This window comes from Hipposideros armiger, unplaced genomic scaffold (genome assembly GCF_001890085.2).
Source record: "Hipposideros armiger isolate ML-2016 unplaced genomic scaffold, ASM189008v1 scaffold_117, whole genome shotgun sequence".
Lineage (NCBI taxonomy): Eukaryota > Metazoa > Chordata > Mammalia > Chiroptera > Hipposideridae > Hipposideros > Hipposideros armiger.
In genome coordinates, this window is record NW_017731467.1 from 415,739 (window position 1) to 434,262 (window position 18,524).

Consider the following 18,524-nt stretch of genomic DNA (forward strand, 5'->3'; position numbering starts at 1 on the left):
GGCTGAGGGAGGGGCAGTCAAAGAAAATTTGAAGATGCAAGAGAACACAGGGATGGCTCCCAGAGTCAAGGTGATGGGAGTGTCAAGGTCCAAGAGCACAGGTGAAAATTTTGGAGTTGCATAGTAGAGACGCCTCATTCTCTGAACCTTCAGGCCAGGAAACAAGCACTGATGTAGGAACAAGAGGTTTATAGAAAAATATGGCGTGACAGTTTCTGAGAAGCACGAGGAAAGACTGTCTATGAAATAGAGTCAGGCGCGTAGGCGTCGAGCAAGGACATTGAGAATCATAAAGGTTTAGAATGGGAAAGGAAGCTGACAGGGAACTAGAAAAATGTAGGGGAGCAGCAGAAGTTAGAGAGCCTGCATATCTGGTGGTGTCAGTCTGCCCAGCAGCTCGCCTTTCTTTAACATTTCTCAACTACCTATGTTGGCGCAAAGCTGTTCAATTATAGCCTCGATCAGGGCTGGGACGTGGCATGTGGGCGCAGAAGCAGACGGGTGGAGATGCAAGCAAAGTGAGGGGGTAGGTGAGAGAGCAGTTCCATCACTCATGTGCTCCAAGCTGGGCAGAAAAGAAAGGAAGAGGGCTGAGTGGGGTGATAGATCTGAAGCTAATGGAGGGGTGAAGGGACTAAAGTTTTCATGAAAAGGGCAGACGTAATGGGAATCAGAAATTGAATTATTCCTAGTGGAGAGGAGGCTCATGGCGCTGGCCTTGGGTGTGAGCAGATGAAGAGGAGAGGAGATGAAGGTTCTGGGAGCTGTGGCCATCAAGAAACCGAGAAGCTAGATTGTTGGGTTGTACACACAGACATTGAGGTCACCCTCAGTGATGGCGGAAACGGAGTGTAGGTGGGTACCTAAGACCTCAGTGAAGACAGTGGAAGGACCGTGCAGGTGACAAAAAGGCAAAGGAGCAGAACCTGATGGTACCAGAACTTTTAGGAGACAGGAGGTTAAATGGCCTGGGTACAGCATTAGGGAGAAAGGACATCATGAGGGAAATATAAGACATGTCATAAAAGCAAGGTTTGGGGTTCTTAGTTTAGTGCATTTCCTTGAAGTTCCATTTGAGTCTCTGATGATCGTTGTTCTATTTCCCTTTGTCTCCTCAGACATTCCGCATTGCGCCCCCGATGTGCATCACTAAACCAGAAGTTGATTTTGCAGTGGAAGTATTTCGTTCTGCGTTAATTCAACACATGGAGAGAAGAGCCAAATAAAATTTTAAAAAATTATAAAACCATAAGCCTCAAGAACGTCCCACTTATGTTCAGGAGCTAATTTGAGGAATTTCAGAATCGCTGGTATAAGTTGTAAAAGGTGACTGCCTACAAGCCATACTTGTTAACAGAGCCTCTATTATGTTGAGAAATCCATCCTTCAGGAAATCTATCACTAGTGCAGAGAATAAATCCTAATTAGTCTAGGTTAGTTATGGTAATTTGATGTCCCTTTGTGGCGATTGGTTTATGCATGATATGTGATGTATTATAGGACAATAAATCCTGAAGGAAAACCTTTTGGTGGAGGTGGCTTCAAGGAAAGGTTTCTTCATCCTTCGCTCTTCATCTCCACAAGAAATGTTTTCTCCTTGCACTGAAGCATCATATGTCATGATGGGACTGCTCCAACCACATCAGCCTTGTCTGGGGGCTGTTTGGTATATGAGATGATAAATTCACTGTATTGCACAAGTCTTTTTGATTTAAGTTTTCTGTCATTGCAGCCATAAGCATCCTGAGAAATGATGTAGAAAACACCCAAAATCCTTTAACTCTCTTAAAATGCCTATCAGAGACTTCTCCATTTCCACTGTCATCATCCCACTATGGACTAAACCCTCATTATTCCTATTGCAGTTGTCTCTGATATGAGAATTTCCCAAAATTCAGTCATTAGAATGCACATTCATCATGGGTTCCCTCCCCGCCCCCGCTCCGCCCATGTGTATATCACCTGTCCTAGAATTGACTTAATATTTGTCCTTAATTTGACTTTGTTCACTTGAATGTGTTTGATCAAAACCTTTCCATAATTATAATAAATGAGAAATCAGTACTACTTGTCAGAATTAGAAAGTAATCATGAAAATAGAGTGAATGCAAAGCAATGTAACTCAGTTCTAGTGAGAGTAGGTAGCTTGCAGCTGTTCTCAGCCTGAGGCTAATTCTCTCTTTGTCCTAAAGGGAAATGAGAGAGTATTTGGGGGATGTTGCTAAAAGATACTGGCAAAGTGCGACCCTCTCCTTAACACAAACAAAGAGGGCCCACAGCACTGAAAGGAAAATCATTTTCTCAGCATGCAATGCGATGGTAATTTAAGCTGTCCCTATTTGAAGCCATGTCCTAAAGGTCTACTCCCTGAGGTGACTGTTTCCACTAACACATCCTATACGTCACTGCCAGGTTTGTCACCCTCAAGCGTTGACTTAAACATGACATTCCTTTGCAAAAAGCCTTCCAGTTGCTCCCCATTGTTCTGTGGATAAGACGTCCATGTCCTCCAGTGTCCAATGTCCAAATACAGCGAACCACTAGATTTATCATTTTGTAATTTATGTAAATGCCTAACCACTGTGTATACCTGAAACTAATGTAAAATAATACTGAATGTCAACTGTAATTTTTTTTAAAATATAGATATATAGATATAGATGATGTAGATATAGATATAGTTAGATATAGATATAGATACAGATATAGATATAGTCATGGGATGTAAAGTACAGCATAGGGAATATCGTCAATGGTATTGCAATAACTATGTATGGTGTCAGATGGGGAGTAGACTTGTTGGGGTTATCACTTTGTGAGGGATGTAAATGTCTAATCATTAGGTTGTTTTGTACACCTGAAACTAATAAAAAACAAACAAATGAGTAAACAAATAAATAAAATAAAGCAAAAACAAAACAAAGATTGCAAACACTTTGGAATGCTCTGTTTTGGCGCAGTGGAAAGGTCATTGGATTAAGAGCAAAATGATCTGAATTCTAAAGTCAGTTCTTCCACTCATTTGCTATAGACAATCTTGGGCAAGCTTTAACCGCTTTTGAACTTCATTTTGTTCCCAGATACATCAATACTTGCCCTTCCTACCTGCTGACTTGTCTTGGGAATTGAGTAAGGTAATGGATATAAAGTGTTTTGCAGGGCCGGCCGAGTGGAGCATTGGTTAGGAGTTGGCTTGGGATGCCAGCTCTGAGCAGCAGGGCCCCGGTTTGGATCCCACATGAGGGTCAGTGACGCTGCACCCTCTACAGCTAAGATGGTGAACAATAGCTCGACCTAGAGCTGGGCTTCCGTGAGTCGCCAGCGACGGCGTAGGCTGCAGTGGGGCTGGGCGGCAGTGGGCATGAGCTGCTGTGAGCCCCAGTGAGCAGCCGTCCAATGGCTGGTGAGCAACTGCCTCACCTGGGAAGAGTGCAATGATAACATCAACATGAGCAAATGAAGTGATGTCCTCCCCAATTAGACTGAAGAACAAAAGGACAGCAATTTGTCTGTTCCCCTTCCCCGATTTCCCAATGCTGTTGCCCTCCCCCAATTCCCCAATAAAATCTTTAAAAAAAGTGCTCTCCAAACTAATGAACTATGCAAATAGCAATATCTCCCCTGAAAGCTACATTTCTCTTCTTTCCTGCACTACAAAATCTCCCAAGAGCAGTTTGGGGGCTCCATTTATATTTTCTTGCCTCCTTATCTATGTTTCAACTCCTAAAATCTCATTCCTGCCTCTCATTTCTTGGAAACTGCCTTCTCAAAAGGCCATTAGAGACTTCCTTATGGTCAAAACTTAGTGTTTCTTGGAATGTTCTTTCTAAGCAACTGCCCCTTCTTGAATAAAGTTTCCTTGGCTTCTGCAATGTGATCCTTATATCTCAGGTGGCTCCTTCTCTCTCTCTCTCTCTGTCCTGGCAACCCCTCCTCTACAAGGTTCTGTCTTGGGCCATCTCTTCTTCCATGCTATGCTCTCTTCTCTGTAGGAACCTCATCTACTTCAGAAATTTCACCTATCTTGCCCATGCTGATTGACTTCCAAATATTTATCTTCAGTCTCAACCTTTTTTCTGAGCCCAACCGCAAGACTCTAACTACCTGGGCACATTCATTTGGCTGTCACAAGGACACTTCAAATTAAACATTTCTAACACAAAACACACTAAATATCTCTTCTCCAATGAATCCATTTTTGATTAATTGTACACATTTTGTTTTCGGCTCAAACTTTAGGTCATTAATTTTCTCCAAGTTATCTTTTTGCCCTTCATATAACTAAGTCTCATAAATACTTTCTATAACATAATTTTTCTGCCTTATTCTGGGCCATCATCATCTGTCCCTTAACTGGTATCCTGGACTCCTTCCTAACCCTTCTACACTAATACCAAAAAGTCACTTACTAAAAGGATCAATATGATCACATCTCTTATCTCTTGAAGCCTTTGAGGGCTCCCTGTTGCCTGTGGAGCAAAGTCCAAACTCCAACTATTATGGCACTTACGACCCTTCACAATTTGTCCCCAAACCAATCTTTCCAGCTTTACCCCTGATGTTTTTTTCCATGTCACATGCTGGTTCTTTGCTCCTGTAGTTCACTCTACCTGGACTGTTCCTCCCCTTTCTTTTTGTCAGTGGAAACTATGGGGTCAGGGAGATTGGACAAGAAAGCCAACCCTTACTTCTTAGTTATTCTTCAAGGCCTTCCCACTTTCAATATTCCTTTTCTTGTATCTTAAAATGAAAGGACATTAAAAATAAATCAATAATAATCATTTTGAAATTGGAAGAGAAAACAATAAAACTCAAATTTAAAACAGAACAAAAAGCCAAGGCCCCTGCCAGTGCCAGGTCATCATGTCCTGGAGGAAGGGAGCTGAAGGGTTTTATCGGTCAGATAAATTCATAGAACACAATCTTTGTGGCTTCCTGAGTCTTACAGGATTTTGTGTATGTATCCCCTGTTAGTCTCCCACCCCGGGGAACAGTGAAGAGTAAAAGCCAGCAATGGAATTCTGAAAGGTAGCCAGGCCCTGGGGTTCATTCCTTGACTATGAAGGTTGCATGGCTCTATCCGAGTGCTTGTTGGTCAGGATAAACTGCTCCTCTCCCCTGACAAGCAGTTGGGGATTTAAGATGCATTAACCATCAGAGGCAGGGAGCAGCCAGGGAAAAAATGGTGGCCCAAGAGTGTGTATTCATTTCTTTCACTAGTCTATAAACATGATGGTTTCCTACTTGTTTCCATTTGGCACCGTGGGCAGGCGTTTAGCACCGTCATTTCTCTCCCTTCCATTTTCTGCTCTCCCCACAGGAGGTGGGATGTAAGCCAGATGACATAAGGCAAGGAGCCCACACTCTTGCCAAGCTCTTTTACTTCCTTTCTTGTAAAAACTGTCTGAAGTAAAGATAATGAACACTCAGCTCAAGTAAACTTTTTTCCACACAAGGAACATATTGACAGTTAATCATGTGATTAGAAGATAACATTAAAATGTTGGCAACTATTCGAAAACCCTTGGAATGTCAATCCACTCAGGAAGTAGTTACTTTTTAAAAAAGATTCACTTCAAGCTTTGGTTACACCATCAATAATTATTATAAAGAGATGGAAAATAACACTCGTAAATTGGTAATACAGTAATACACTATGCTCTTATGTTACGAAGCTCCATCTTTTACATCAGCATAGTTTTCGACTCTTCAGTACTTCAAGCTAACCTCAAAAAGTATGAGAGGACTTAATTCTTCTTCCACCTGTAAGTCCCACTTAAATCCCACCTTTCCTGCTAAGAACAACAAAAGAATACTAGAGAACATCACGACCTTCGCCATTTCATCATCAGAGCGTTCGTGCCAGAGCATCATAGCCATTGCTCAGAAGTTCGTTTAAAAGCAGCAGGCTGAAGCCTCACTTCCAACTAAGGCACAAACAATGAGAATGACATAGCTTCGCCACCATTAAAAACGGGAGTAGAGCATCCTACAACACAAAGTATCTCAACAAAAGCAGAAGGCCCGCCTAACTTAGTAGGCGTGAAGACAGAAACAAAAGCTTAATTCTACAAATCCTTTCAGGTCTAGTGAAGATAGAGTAGGTGTACCTGGGTCTGACTGGTAGAACAGAAGGCGTCGTGCTAGTCATCCATGCTGAGAACAGCCATGAAAAGAGATGTCAGGAACACAGTTTAATCAGGAACTTGTTGAGGAGGTCATTGCAGAGAGCAACTGATGTAAACACAAACTTTTAATTAGATGGGGCAACACAATGCAATGGAGGGAGGCTGCACAAGCTCTCGTGGTGATTTGTTTTGGGCAAATTAACCTCTCTGAGCTGAAGCTTGCTTGGGTCCAAAAAGAGGATAATGTAACCCCATAGAAACCTTGTGAGGATTTAAATAAGAAAATACATGGGCACCTGCTCAATTAATATGAACTCTTTCCTTACATCACTTTTCTTTTAACACAGAACTTCCTCAGGTGGCGCTTGGCTCTCTCATCTCGCTAACCAGACGCTAAACTACTGGCAGGGTAGCCTTGTCTTCTCCATCTTCATATACTTAAGGCCAAATGCAAGGCTCCTCACAGAAAGGTAAATACTAACTCCTAACGGTGCTGTGTGCTACAGTGTTACCAACAGTTTAAAGCAGAAATTAGCCCCCCTGAAATAAACAATTAGCCATCTGATATGGCTTTCATATGTATGTGTGTGTGTATTTATATGTATGTGTGTGTATTATATATATATACACATACATATGTATATTTAGAAACATGTATAATATATAATTAAAAACATAAAAATATATTTAAAAATACGTATTTAGAAATGTCGTGCATTGGTTTTTGTTTAGTTTGCTCCCTGATGCTGGTGTGCCCCAGAAGTTTTTACCTTGACCTCTTTTTTCCTCTCTGTATACTTTATATGTACATTTCATCCATTATCCATGTTGGCTTTACTATGCAGATGCTGAGAATTCCCAAACATATCTCCAAGGCAACGTCTGCCTGGCTTGTAGACTCCAGTTGTCAGCAATTCGTTGAACGTCTTCCCCCAGTACCTACTGCATCCCCTTCCTCCTCCTTGGGGCACCTCTGCTGTCCTGGCCTCAGGAGATAGTATTTAAGCCAACTGCCTTCTTTGCTGTCCATATCTGATGCCAGTAATTCCCCCACCCACCCTAACTAGTCTTGCAAACTCATGATGTTCGCTTACCTCCCTGCCATTCCTTTGTGCTGCCCCATTTACCGACTGATCACAGCTTTCCTGTCTCCTTTAACTGTCCCAGCTTGGGCTGCCATGGCTGACTGGGACAGTGTCATTGCTCGCTCTTGGCACACTTTGGCCTCCATGGTCCTGCTTATTGTTCTGTTTCCTCCCTTGTCACATCGCCCAGACTGACAGTCAATACCTCATCCTCATCCATGTCAGACTTAAGCAGTGTCTGTTGTTATCTAACTCTTTCTCTGGCTTAGCTAAAAGCCCCAATTTGCAGGCATCACTGATTGCTACTTGAAGCAAATTTTTAAAAAGCAAGAGGTAGGAGGAGAAAGTGGAAATTATGCTAGAAATAAAATATTTTTAGGATCTTTTTTTCTTCCTGTGATGGTACTGGGAGTGAGAAAAATCAATATAGTAAGTGAACTCTAGCAGAGATGTCATTACAAGCCAGTGTTCCAGCTGAGCTAGTCTCCAGCTAGTTCTATTCAGCACCACCACCCACCAAGATCTGGTGCAGAGGCCTGATCCAAGCTCCTCAGGCATTCCTACCAACCTGAGCAGGAAGGCCCTCTTAATTATTTGTAACATTCCTGAAATCAACTCCTAGACCCTGGGAGCTGTCCAGTAAACTCCCTGCTTCTATTCATTCATTCACTCATTCATGCATTTTAACAATATCCCACCCTCCATCCTCTTTTTAGCAGGGAGCTCCTTCCCTTCCCAGGAACACTGCCTTCCTTGACCATCCCCTCTTCTCACACTTCTTCAAATAGAACTTTTACACCCACAACCAGCTCTTCCCTTATGCCTCTAACCGTCCCAGAGGGATGGTGGGCAGAGGTGATCAGTTTTGGTGCAAGGAAGCAGGATGTACTTTCATTCAATCCTTTTAGTGCAGCAAAGAAAGGGAAGAAAAGAGTTTATAATAGTTTCTGTAGTAAAGTTTTGAAAATTATGATTTTGCTACTCTCAAAGGTATCTTTCAGATATGCATGCCGTCATATGCACAATTTTTAAAGACTATATTTGAAAAAAAAGAACAAAGTTGGAGGACTCACACTTCCTGATTTCAAAATTTACTACAGGAGGAGACAACCAAGATTGTGCAATAGGTAGAAGCTGTGCTTACCTTCTGTCACAACCACATCAAAATTACTACTAAACTACAAAACAACCATCATTGATAATTGCCTAAAATCAAACTGAACTGAAGCCCTTCAGATAAGGACGTGCAAAAGGAGCCACTTCCAGACTGGTAGGAGGGGCAGAGACACAGAACTGGCTGGTCCCACACCTGCATGTGACCATTAAAGATCAGGAGGGATATTTCAGCTGTGGGAGAACCCTCCCCCATTTCCCAGAGGAGAGAGAGATCCCAGCCCTACCCCCAGCCAGGGTTTCAGTGCCAGAGAGAGAGGTCCCCATAATTTATGGCTGTGAAAATGAGTAGAAACTGTGACTGAGTGAGACAGTGCAGCTGCACTCCCAGGCTCTCCTCTTAAAGGGACTGTGTGGGGATTTACCCATCAGTGGAATCACTCCCTCTGAGCTCCAGAGCTGGGGCAGCAGCTGGAAAGGCAGCAGGGACATATGGTGGAGAACTGAGTTGTCTGGCTAGGGATGGGGAGCTAGAGAGGCAGCTTTCTCTTGGATGGAGGAGCTGGTGGAAGCCATTGTTTGCTGAACCCTCCCCCTTCCCACATATCTGAGTCCCCATTATTCCTTCACCACACCATAGCAATTCGAGACCCGGCCCCGCCCAACTTTGGGTCACACCCAGGCCTCTTCCAGTGGCTTTCTCATGCAGACCGCCTGCCTTGGCTCAAGTAGCAGACTTTCCTAGGGTCTCTCAAAAGTTCATGGAAGCCAGGGCCGGCCGAGTGGCGCGATGGTTAAGAACTCGCTTGGGATGCCAGAGGGCCCCGGTTCGGATCCCACATATGAGGGCCAGTGACACTGCCCTCTACAGCTAAGATGCTGAACAACGGCTCAACCTGGAGCTGGGCTGCCATGAGTCGCCGGCGACGGCGTGGGCTGCAGTCCCTGTGGCAGTGGGTTGCCATGGGCTACCGTGTGTAGCCAGCAGTCAGAGTGAGCGGCCAGCAGCCAGCGTGAGCGGCCAGCAGCCGCAGTGAGCGGCCGTCCAGAAGCCGGCGACTGATCTGCCTCACCCGGGAAGAGCGCAATGATGGTGCCAACTTGGGCCAGTGAAGCAACATCCTCCACAACTAGACTGAAGAACAAAATGACAGCAACTTGTCTGTCCCCCTTCCCCCAATTCCCCAGCACTGTTCCCATCCCCCCAATTCACCAATAAAAATCTTTAAAAAAAAAAAAAAAAGTTCATGGAAGCCAGACAAGCAGCATCTGGCTTGAGTGTGTCCTGTACCTCTGGCTGAGCACCCGTAATTCTGGCACTAGCATCAGCCGGCCTTGGTTCATGGCTTGGACTCTCAAGGTACTTCCAAGCACAGCACAGGAGGCAGACATCTGTGGATTTCTTTGTGGCTCCTGCCAGGTGGCCCTGGGTGGGGCATGAGCTGTGGCTGAACTTGACCTACAGCAGACCCCCTCCAAGGTGGTCCTGGGGCTGGAGCCCCCAGTGGCCAGCTTCAAAATGAGCTGGAGCATTATCCAGCCACCTCTAAGTATGACACACTCAAGGGGCAGATTGGGCAGGCACCACAGTGCTGCTGAGGCAGATCCCGCTCTGTAGGGTCAGCCCCTGCACAACAACTCTTCAACTATAGTCATGGCCAGTCCTCACAACCAGTGAGTCCAAGGGTCAGTTCCTCCCATTGATGTGCAATTTCAACCAAGGCTCAACTACAAGAGGAGGGCTCACACAACCCACACAAGAGACTCAGGTGACCAGAAAGATTATGCCACTGAGCTCCACAGCACACCTACTACATAAGGCCATTCTACTAAGATGGAAAGACATAGCAGCCCTACTTCATACACAGAAACAAACACAGGGAGGCAGTCAAAATGAGGAGACAAAGAAACATGTCCGAAATAAAAGAACAGAATAAAGCTCCAGAAGAACAACAAAGTGAAACAGAGATAAGCAATCTATCAGACGCAAAGTTGCAAACACTGGTTATAAGAATGCTCAATGATCTCAAGGAGAACTTCAACACAGAGATAGGCAGCATGAAAATGGAGATGGAAACCATGAAAAAGAACCAGTCAGAAATAAAGGCTATAATAATGGAAATGAAGAATATATTACAGGAAATCAACAGTAGATTAGATGAAGCACAGGATCCAACCAGCAATGTAGAAGATAAGGTAGCAAAAAACACCCAATCAGAACAGCAAAAAGAAAAAAGGATCCAAAAAATTGAGGAGCGTTTAAGGAGCCTCCAGGACAATACCAAGCATACCAACACTCACATTATAGGGGTACCAGAAGGAGAAGAGAGACAGCAAGGAATTGAAAACCTATTTGAAGAAATAATAACAGAAAGCATCCCTAAACTGGTGAAGAAAATATACATACAAGCCCAGGAAGTGCAGAGAGTCCCAAAAAAGACGAACCCAAAGAGGCCAACAACAAGACACATCATAATTAAAATGCCAAAGGCTAAAGACAAAGGGAGAATCTTAAAAGCAGCAAGAGAAAAGCAGTTAGTTACCAACAAGGGAGCCCCCATAAGACTGTCAGTTGATTTCTCAACAGAAACTTTGAGGGCCAGAAGGGAGTAGCAGGAAATATTCCAAGTGATGAAAAGCAATGACATACAACCAAGATCGCTCTACCCAGCACGGCTGTCATTTAGAATTGAAGGACAGATAAGGAGCTTCCCAGACAAGAAAAAGCTGAAGGAGTTCATCACCACCAAAACAGTATTATAAGGACTTTTAGAGGGACTTCTTTAAGATGGGAGGGGGTATAAGGATGGGTGAAAGGGGAAGTGATTAAGAAGTACAAATTGGCTGTTACACAGTAGTCACAGGAATGTAGGGTAAAGCATAAGGAATACAGTCAATAATATTGTCATAACTAGGTATGGTGTCAGATAGGTACTAGATCTATCAGGGTGATAGATGGGAATGGGATTGGGGGCAGGGTAAAAAAGGCAAAAGTATGAAAAAATACAAATTGGTAGTAAATATAGTATGGAGAATATAATCAACAATGTTGTAAAGTTCATGTAAGTTGCCAGATGGGCACTGGACTTATCAGGGGGATCATGTCATGGACTGTGTAGATGCCTGACCAATGCGCTGTACACCTGAAGCTGAAGCAGAATAATATTGAATGTCAGCTATAACTAAATATATAGGTATATATATATAGTCATAGGATATGGAGTACAACATAGTGAAGATAGTCAATGGTATTTTAACAGCTATATAAGATGTCAAAGGGCTGGTAGCTTGTGGCGTGGGGTATCACTTTATGAGGGGTTTAAATGTCTAACTATTATATTGCTTTGTACGCCTGAAACTAATTAAAAAAAAACACTTACTACAAAACTACAGTAATTGAAACAGTGTGGTTCTAACATAAGGACAGACATATAGGCTGATAGAATGAAACAGAAAGCCCAGAAATAAACCCTTACATATATGGTCAATTAATCTTTGACAAGGATGCCAAGGCCATTCAATGGAGAAAGAATAATCTTTTCAACAAAAGATGCTCGGAAAACTGGATATCTATATGCAAAAGAATAAAGTTGAACCTTTCCCTTACAACATATATAAAACAATAACCCAAAATGGATTAAAGACTTAAATGTAAGAGCTAAAACTATAAAACTTTTAGAAAAAAACATAGGTAAAAATCTTCATGACATCTGATTTGACAATAATTTCTTGGGTATGACAACAACAGAAAAAACGGATAAATTGGGCCTATTTAAAATTAAAAACTTTTGTGCATCAAAGGGCACTATCAATAGAGTGAAAAGATAGCCCACAGTATGGGATAATGTGTTTGCAAATCATATATCTGATAAGGGCTAAATATCCAGAATATATAAAGAATTCCTACAAACTCAAAAACAACCCAATTCAAAAATGGGCAGGGCCGGCCGAGTGGCGCGATGGTTGGGAACTCGCTTGGGACGCCAGAGGGCCCCGATTCGGATCCCACATATGAGGGCCAGTGACACTGCCCTCTACAGCTGATGCTGAACAACAGCTCAACCTGGAGCTGGGCTGCCCTGAGTCGCCGGCGACGGCATAGGCTGCAGTCCCTGTGGCAGTGGGTTGCCATGGGCTACGGTGTGTAGCCAGCAGCCAGCGTGAGCGGCCAGCAGCCAGCGTGAGCGGCCAGTAGCCGCAGTGAGTGGCCGTCCAGAAGCCAGTGACTGATGTGCCTCACCCGGGGAGAGCGCAAATGATGGCGTCAACTTGGGCCAGTGAAGCAACGTCCTCCACAACTAGATTGAAGAACAAAAACGACAGCAACTTGTCTGTTCCCCTTCCCCCAATTCCCCAGCACTGTTCCCATCCCCCCAATTCCCCAATAAAAATCTTTAAAAAAAATGGGCAAAGGACTTGGATAGACATTTCCCCAATGATGTATATAAATGCCAATAAGCACATTAAAAAAATGCTCAACATCACTAAGTCATTAGAGAAATGAGAATCAAAACCATAATGAGATAATACTTATACCATTTATTATACCACTAGGATGTCTATTATTTAAAAAAAAAAAAAGAACAAGTGTTGGTGGGGACATGTAGAAATTAGAACCCTTGTGCATTGCTAGGGTTTCATTATGGAAAACAGTATGGTACTCCCCCAGGAAGTTAAACAGAATTACCATATAATCCAGTGATTCCACTTCTGTGTATATACCCAAAAGAATTGAAAGCAAGGATTCAAGCAGATATTTGTACAATCGTGTTCATAGCAACATAACTCAGAATAGCCGAAAGGTGAAAACCACCCAGATGCTATCATTAGATGAAAGGATAAACAAAATGTGACATACTATTGGAACAGCATACAATGGAATAGTATTTGGTCTTTAAAACAAAGGAAATTCTGACACACACTAAAACATAGATGAACCTTGAAACATTATAATAAGCGAAGTAAGCCAGTCACAAAATGACAAATATTGTATGATTCCATTTATATGACGTACTGAGGTAGTCAAATTCATAGAGATAGAAAGTAGAATAGATGTTACCAAAGCTGGGGGGTGAGGGAGGGCGGGAGAACGTGGGAAATTATTGTTTAATAGGTTCACAATTTCTATTTGGGATGATGGAAAAGTCCTGAAAATGGATAGTGGTGTTACTTGTGCAACATTGTGAATGTACTTAATAATACTGAATTGTACACTTAAAAAAGATTAAAATGGTAAATTTTACAAGAATTTTAAAATATTTTTAAAGAATATACTTCTGGGGCTGGCCAAGTGGCGCATTGGTTAAGACTGGATTGGGACACCAGAGGCCCCAGTTCAGATCCCATATATGAGGGCCAGTGACACTGCCCTCTACAGCTAAGATGCTGAACAACAGCTCAACCTGGAGCTGGGCTGCCATGAGTCGCCGGCGACAGCATGGGCTGCAGCCCCTGCTGCAGTGGGTTGCCATGGGCTACCGTGTGTAGCCAGCAGCCAGCGTGAGTGGCCAGCAGCCGCCGTGAGCGGCCGTCCAGAAGCCGGCGACTGATCTGCCTCGCCCGGGAAGAGCACAATGATGGTGCCAACTTGGGCCAGTGAAGCAACGTCCTCCACAACTAGACTGAAGAACAAAAGGACAGCAAATTGTCTATTCCCCTTCCCCCAATTCCCCAGCGCTGTTCCCATCCCCCAATTCCCCCCCAAAAAAAAATCTTAAAAAAAAAAAAAAGAATATACTTCTGTATGGGGAGCATTTCTTCCAGCAAGAACAGAGTGAAAAGTTAACATAGAGATTTAGATTGCATAAATGAATGTAATGACGGAGAAATTTAGTTGCTTTAAAGTAAATAGACTCATTTCTTCGTGTCTAGATGAGAAAAAAAAACATGTTTGCTGTAGCACAGAGAACTCATGTCTTTTCTTCACGTATGAGTTTCCTGATACCAGACAGTGGTCCTGAATCCTTCTTGGAACAAGAGAAGGTACCAATGCATATATTAATAAATGTAAGCACCAGCAGTGGTGCCAGGCTCACTGCTCACTGAGTGCCATGATCAAAGTAGGGGAAGAATCTTCTCCCTGAAGCAAGTTCTCTCATCTGTAAAATGAGCAAGTTGAACTAGATAGATAAACTGAGAGGTCCACATCAGTGCTAGCATTTTGCTCCTCTCTTAAATTTTAAAGCAGCAGCAGGACACAATAATTAGAGGGCTTCGATAAAGTCTTTTCTGAGGACAGAACTGACGTGAGTTCTTGAAGTGCCTGAGCTCGGTGACGTCGGAGCACTGCAGACTTGTTCAGCCCAGTGTTCTAAGGTCTCCTGGCCAACAAGCATGTCCTTAAGCGGCTGTAAGGATGCCGGAGATGTGGGAAACGGGAAAGTGAGTCTCACAGACCTGGGAATATATGGAAGACTTCCTTGCCCTCAAGGCATCAGGAAATGTCTCAGGCTTCTCTTGAATGCTCCACACCACGCATAGGCTGGGCACAGAGCAAACCCCAGTAAGTCCATACTGATTATGGTTTCTCGGCATTCTACCAGCCAATTCGCTCTTAGGTTACATTGTTTTGCATCCTATGATGAAGTGCTTATGGCACATAAGTTAAGTCCCAGGCACAAATGATAAATGATTCAGATGATGGGGAATTTTCACTTTATAAGGTTACGATGCATTAAAAATAAAGAAAGCTCTAGATATTAAGGCTTCCACCAAGATAATGGATCAATCCCTAAAATTCCAAAATTGACCAATTTAATAATGTATAATGATATTATTAGAGCCTCCCCCCAGAAGGGTGATAACTTTGGGGGAGGGCATTGTTGAATTCTCTCCTGAGGTATGGCTGTGCTAACACTGATAGGCTGACAAAGAATTAAACTTGAGGTTAATGAAATTTTAAAGAAAATAAGACCTGGGTCTAACAAGCTAAAATTTCCATTTCAAAGTGGATCATGGGGTCAAAACAGACAATATTCTGGAAATAATATGCACGGCTAGTATAAAATTCCAAAAGTACAAACAGGTATACAGTGAAAAGGAAGGGTCCAGCCTGCCTCTTCTCCCCAATACCAGCCTCACCTCACCAGGATGGCCACTGTTAACGGTCCTTCAACCAGGGTGGCTCAGAAAAGCATCATGTTTGGGTTTTTTTCCTTAACATTATATCTTGTAGATCATTTTGTATTTTGTATAGTAATTTATTAGCTCTTGATGGATATTTAAGTTATTTAGACTATTTTGATTTTACCAAAAGAGGCTACAAAATTAAAACCTTTCTACACAAGTGTGAATATATTGCCAGGATACATTTCTGCAATTATCACTTTTGAGTCAAAGATTATATACATTTGTAATTTTTATAGCTTGCCTGATTTTCTACACTCTCTCATCAGAAGATGTTTTCAAACTTCTTGAATTTTGCAGTCTATTAGGTGAAAAATGGTGTCTTTTGCTAGTGTATTTTGATTTGTCTTATTTGAATGAGCCTGAGCACCCATTTTTAAAAGGAAGTATTGTGTAACTCTATGACTTGCTGTTGCCAAGGCCTGTGGAGCTCCTGTTCTGGTGGCAGACTTTGTTATAGTTTTTGCCTGAAGTAACCAAAGTTAGTTTTTATTACTGTGGCAAAACCACTTCACTACTACAAATTATATAATTGCAACAGGTACCCTTGGACTGCTGAGCCTTGGCGGGCCCATGACAGAGCACTTTTTTCCCACCTGGGTTCTACACCAATTGAGAGAAAATGGATTACAGCAGAAGTGCATCTAAATACCAGCTTCAGCTCAAGGCCCAAGGCAACAATGGCTTCCTATTACTAAACCCCAGGGTGAGATGGAGACCAGCCAATCACAGCAGCCCTGCGTAGCCAGATGCCTCCCCACCACATCACTCACCCTCCCTGCAGGGGCACAGCCCTTACTGCTCTGCTCCCTTCACAGTGGGCCTGAATCAGACCAGAGCTCGGACACTCCACAGACACTCAGGTCGACCCAAAGGAGAGAAGCAGAGAGCCACGCAATCCGCACCGCTTCCTCTCCCAAACCCACTAATCAAATGACCTCACGTTGTCCTCTTGGGTGAGAGGAGTATAGGGGCAGAGAAAGGCTGGCCAGTTCTGTGCAGGAGGACTGGGCAATGAGTGAACCGCCTCCACAATTTGTCCTAGTGTAATGCTGCTGGTGTAAGTCTGTCTCCTATAAAGCATGGGAGGGTTGGAGAAAAGTATTAGAAAACTGGTAAATTTCCCTCTTTAAGAAAACCAAATTGGATGCTTCCCTAATCCCAAAGCTGTGTGATTTCACTTTAGAATGGCCGTGTTGAGACTGATGGAGGAGCTTGTGTTCAATCCACAGCCTGACGGAGAACCCTAGGCTACCACAAAGCTCATCGTTTGTATATTCAGGAGGTTGTAATGGTCCAACTGCTCACCCAGCATGTAGAGAGTAAGGGTCTGTCTGCTGTTGATGGAGAGGGCAGCACTCTCATTAGATGGTTCCGCGTTGTGTAAACACAGCCAGGACCTGGCTCTCCTCAGTGAGTGCCTGGTGGACTCGAACCATCAGCACAGCTGTGAGTAGAACTGCACTGGGACTCAGCATTTAAAATATCCTGCAAGTGGTTTCCTGCTGTCCGTTTATTTCCACAGAACATAACACGATGAATGGCCAGAGCGCTGTGATCAGTGTGCTTCCTCTGTGTGTTCTCTGAATTTAGTTGAGGAAGGATTTCTTAAGCATGCGCTGTGGTTCCAGCACCCTGCCAGGTGTGGTGGAAGAGAGAAAAGGACAGGGCCCCTGTGTGCCCTGTGCTCACAGCCCAGTGGAAGCCCGAGATTTGCCGACAGGACAGCCGTGCACCAGGCTGAGCACTCCGTGCGTCACAGGCGTTATCACCGTGGTCCTTAAACAAGCCCTGAGTGAGTGCCCGTGGCAGGCAGCACGAGGCTCCTCCCACCCCAAAGATGTCTGCATTCCGATCCCTGGAACCTGTGAATGTCTCCTCACATGATAAAAAGGACTTTGCAGAGGTGACTAAGGTCAGGAGCTTGAGTTGGGAAGACTAGCCTGGGTCATCTAGGTGGGTCCAGTGTCATCATGAGGGTCTTTCTAAGTGGAAGGATGTCAGAGTCACAGGAGATGTGACAGCTAGCCATTGCTGGTTCTGAAAATGGTGGGGGAGGTAGCCTCTAGGAGCTGGGGCAGGCAAGGAAACAGATTCTCCCTAGAGCCTCCAGAAGGAACCAGCCCTGCTGACATTTTTACTGTAACCCAGTTGGACCCGTATCTCACACTTCTGACCTCCAGAACTATAAGAGAATAAATCTGTGTTGTTTCAAGTCAGCAAGTTTGTGGCCACTTCTTACCGCAGCTGTAGGAAACCAATCCAATACCTTCCCCCTCATTTTCTCAGTGAGGTTACGTACTTTGCTTAAGGTCACATAGCTGGTGACTGTCAGAGTTGGATTCAGACCCAGGCCCATTGACTTGCAAAGCCCACGTTCTTTTCTCAGAAGTACACAGTCCTCCACTCAATATAGAACAGTTCAGTGAATTACAGGACAACATAGGCAGCCCAACAACAAGTGTTAAATACACATTTCTTGGCTTTTAAATGTGTCTATTCTCAGCTGAGGACCCCAGGGAGTTGGTGACATCTCCAAAGCAAAAGGAGGAGCAGAGCCCCGTTTCGCATGTTTGTGTCATGCACAGCCCCTTCCGCTTCCTTTCTGAGGATTTACTCAGTTTTCCAGGACATAAGCAGGGCAGAGTCCTTGGCAACAGGACTAGGAAAGACCCAGGAGGGAGCTACTGGGACTAGGCAGTGGGGACTGGATCCTGGGCCCTCTCTCTGGGCCCACCTCCAGCTCCATGCATGTACTGAGCACTGGGAGGAAGACGGGCCCGAGTTAGTTCTCTCCAGAGGGTAGAGGGTAGAGCATCAAAAATGTATCTGTCCAGCTGCACAACTGTCCCCCAGGGTGACCCAGATCACAGAACACAGATCTCAGCCAACAAGTGGCTGCAGACGGGCCTGCCTGATTTGTATGAGGGAATTGATCACAACTCTTTACAGTGATTTGCCATGCGCATTGGTGCTATCCTTTCAAAACACAATCCAAGTTTGGAGAGAAAGCAGACACACGCAGTACTGATTAAAAAAAAAAAAAAAAACCTTCAGTGAGAGGACTTTGATT

The 18,524-nt window shown here is 43.9% G+C and overlaps 1 protein-coding gene across 2 annotated transcripts in view; it reads left to right on the top strand.

Annotated features, from left to right (window-relative positions):
* Positions 1 to 2,622, top strand: part of AGXT2 (alanine--glyoxylate aminotransferase 2) — a 41,009-nt gene extending 38,387 nt beyond the window's left edge. For both annotated transcript variants that reach the window (XM_019647886.1, XM_019647885.1), the window contains exon 14: positions 1,119 to 2,622. In XM_019647886.1, the coding sequence (XP_019503431.1) occupies positions 1,119 to 1,226 (108 nt within the window). In that variant the 3' untranslated portion in view covers positions 1,227 to 2,622. The remainder of the gene's footprint in view (positions 1 to 1,118) is intronic.
* Positions 2,623 to 18,524: the final 15,902 nt, after the last annotated feature.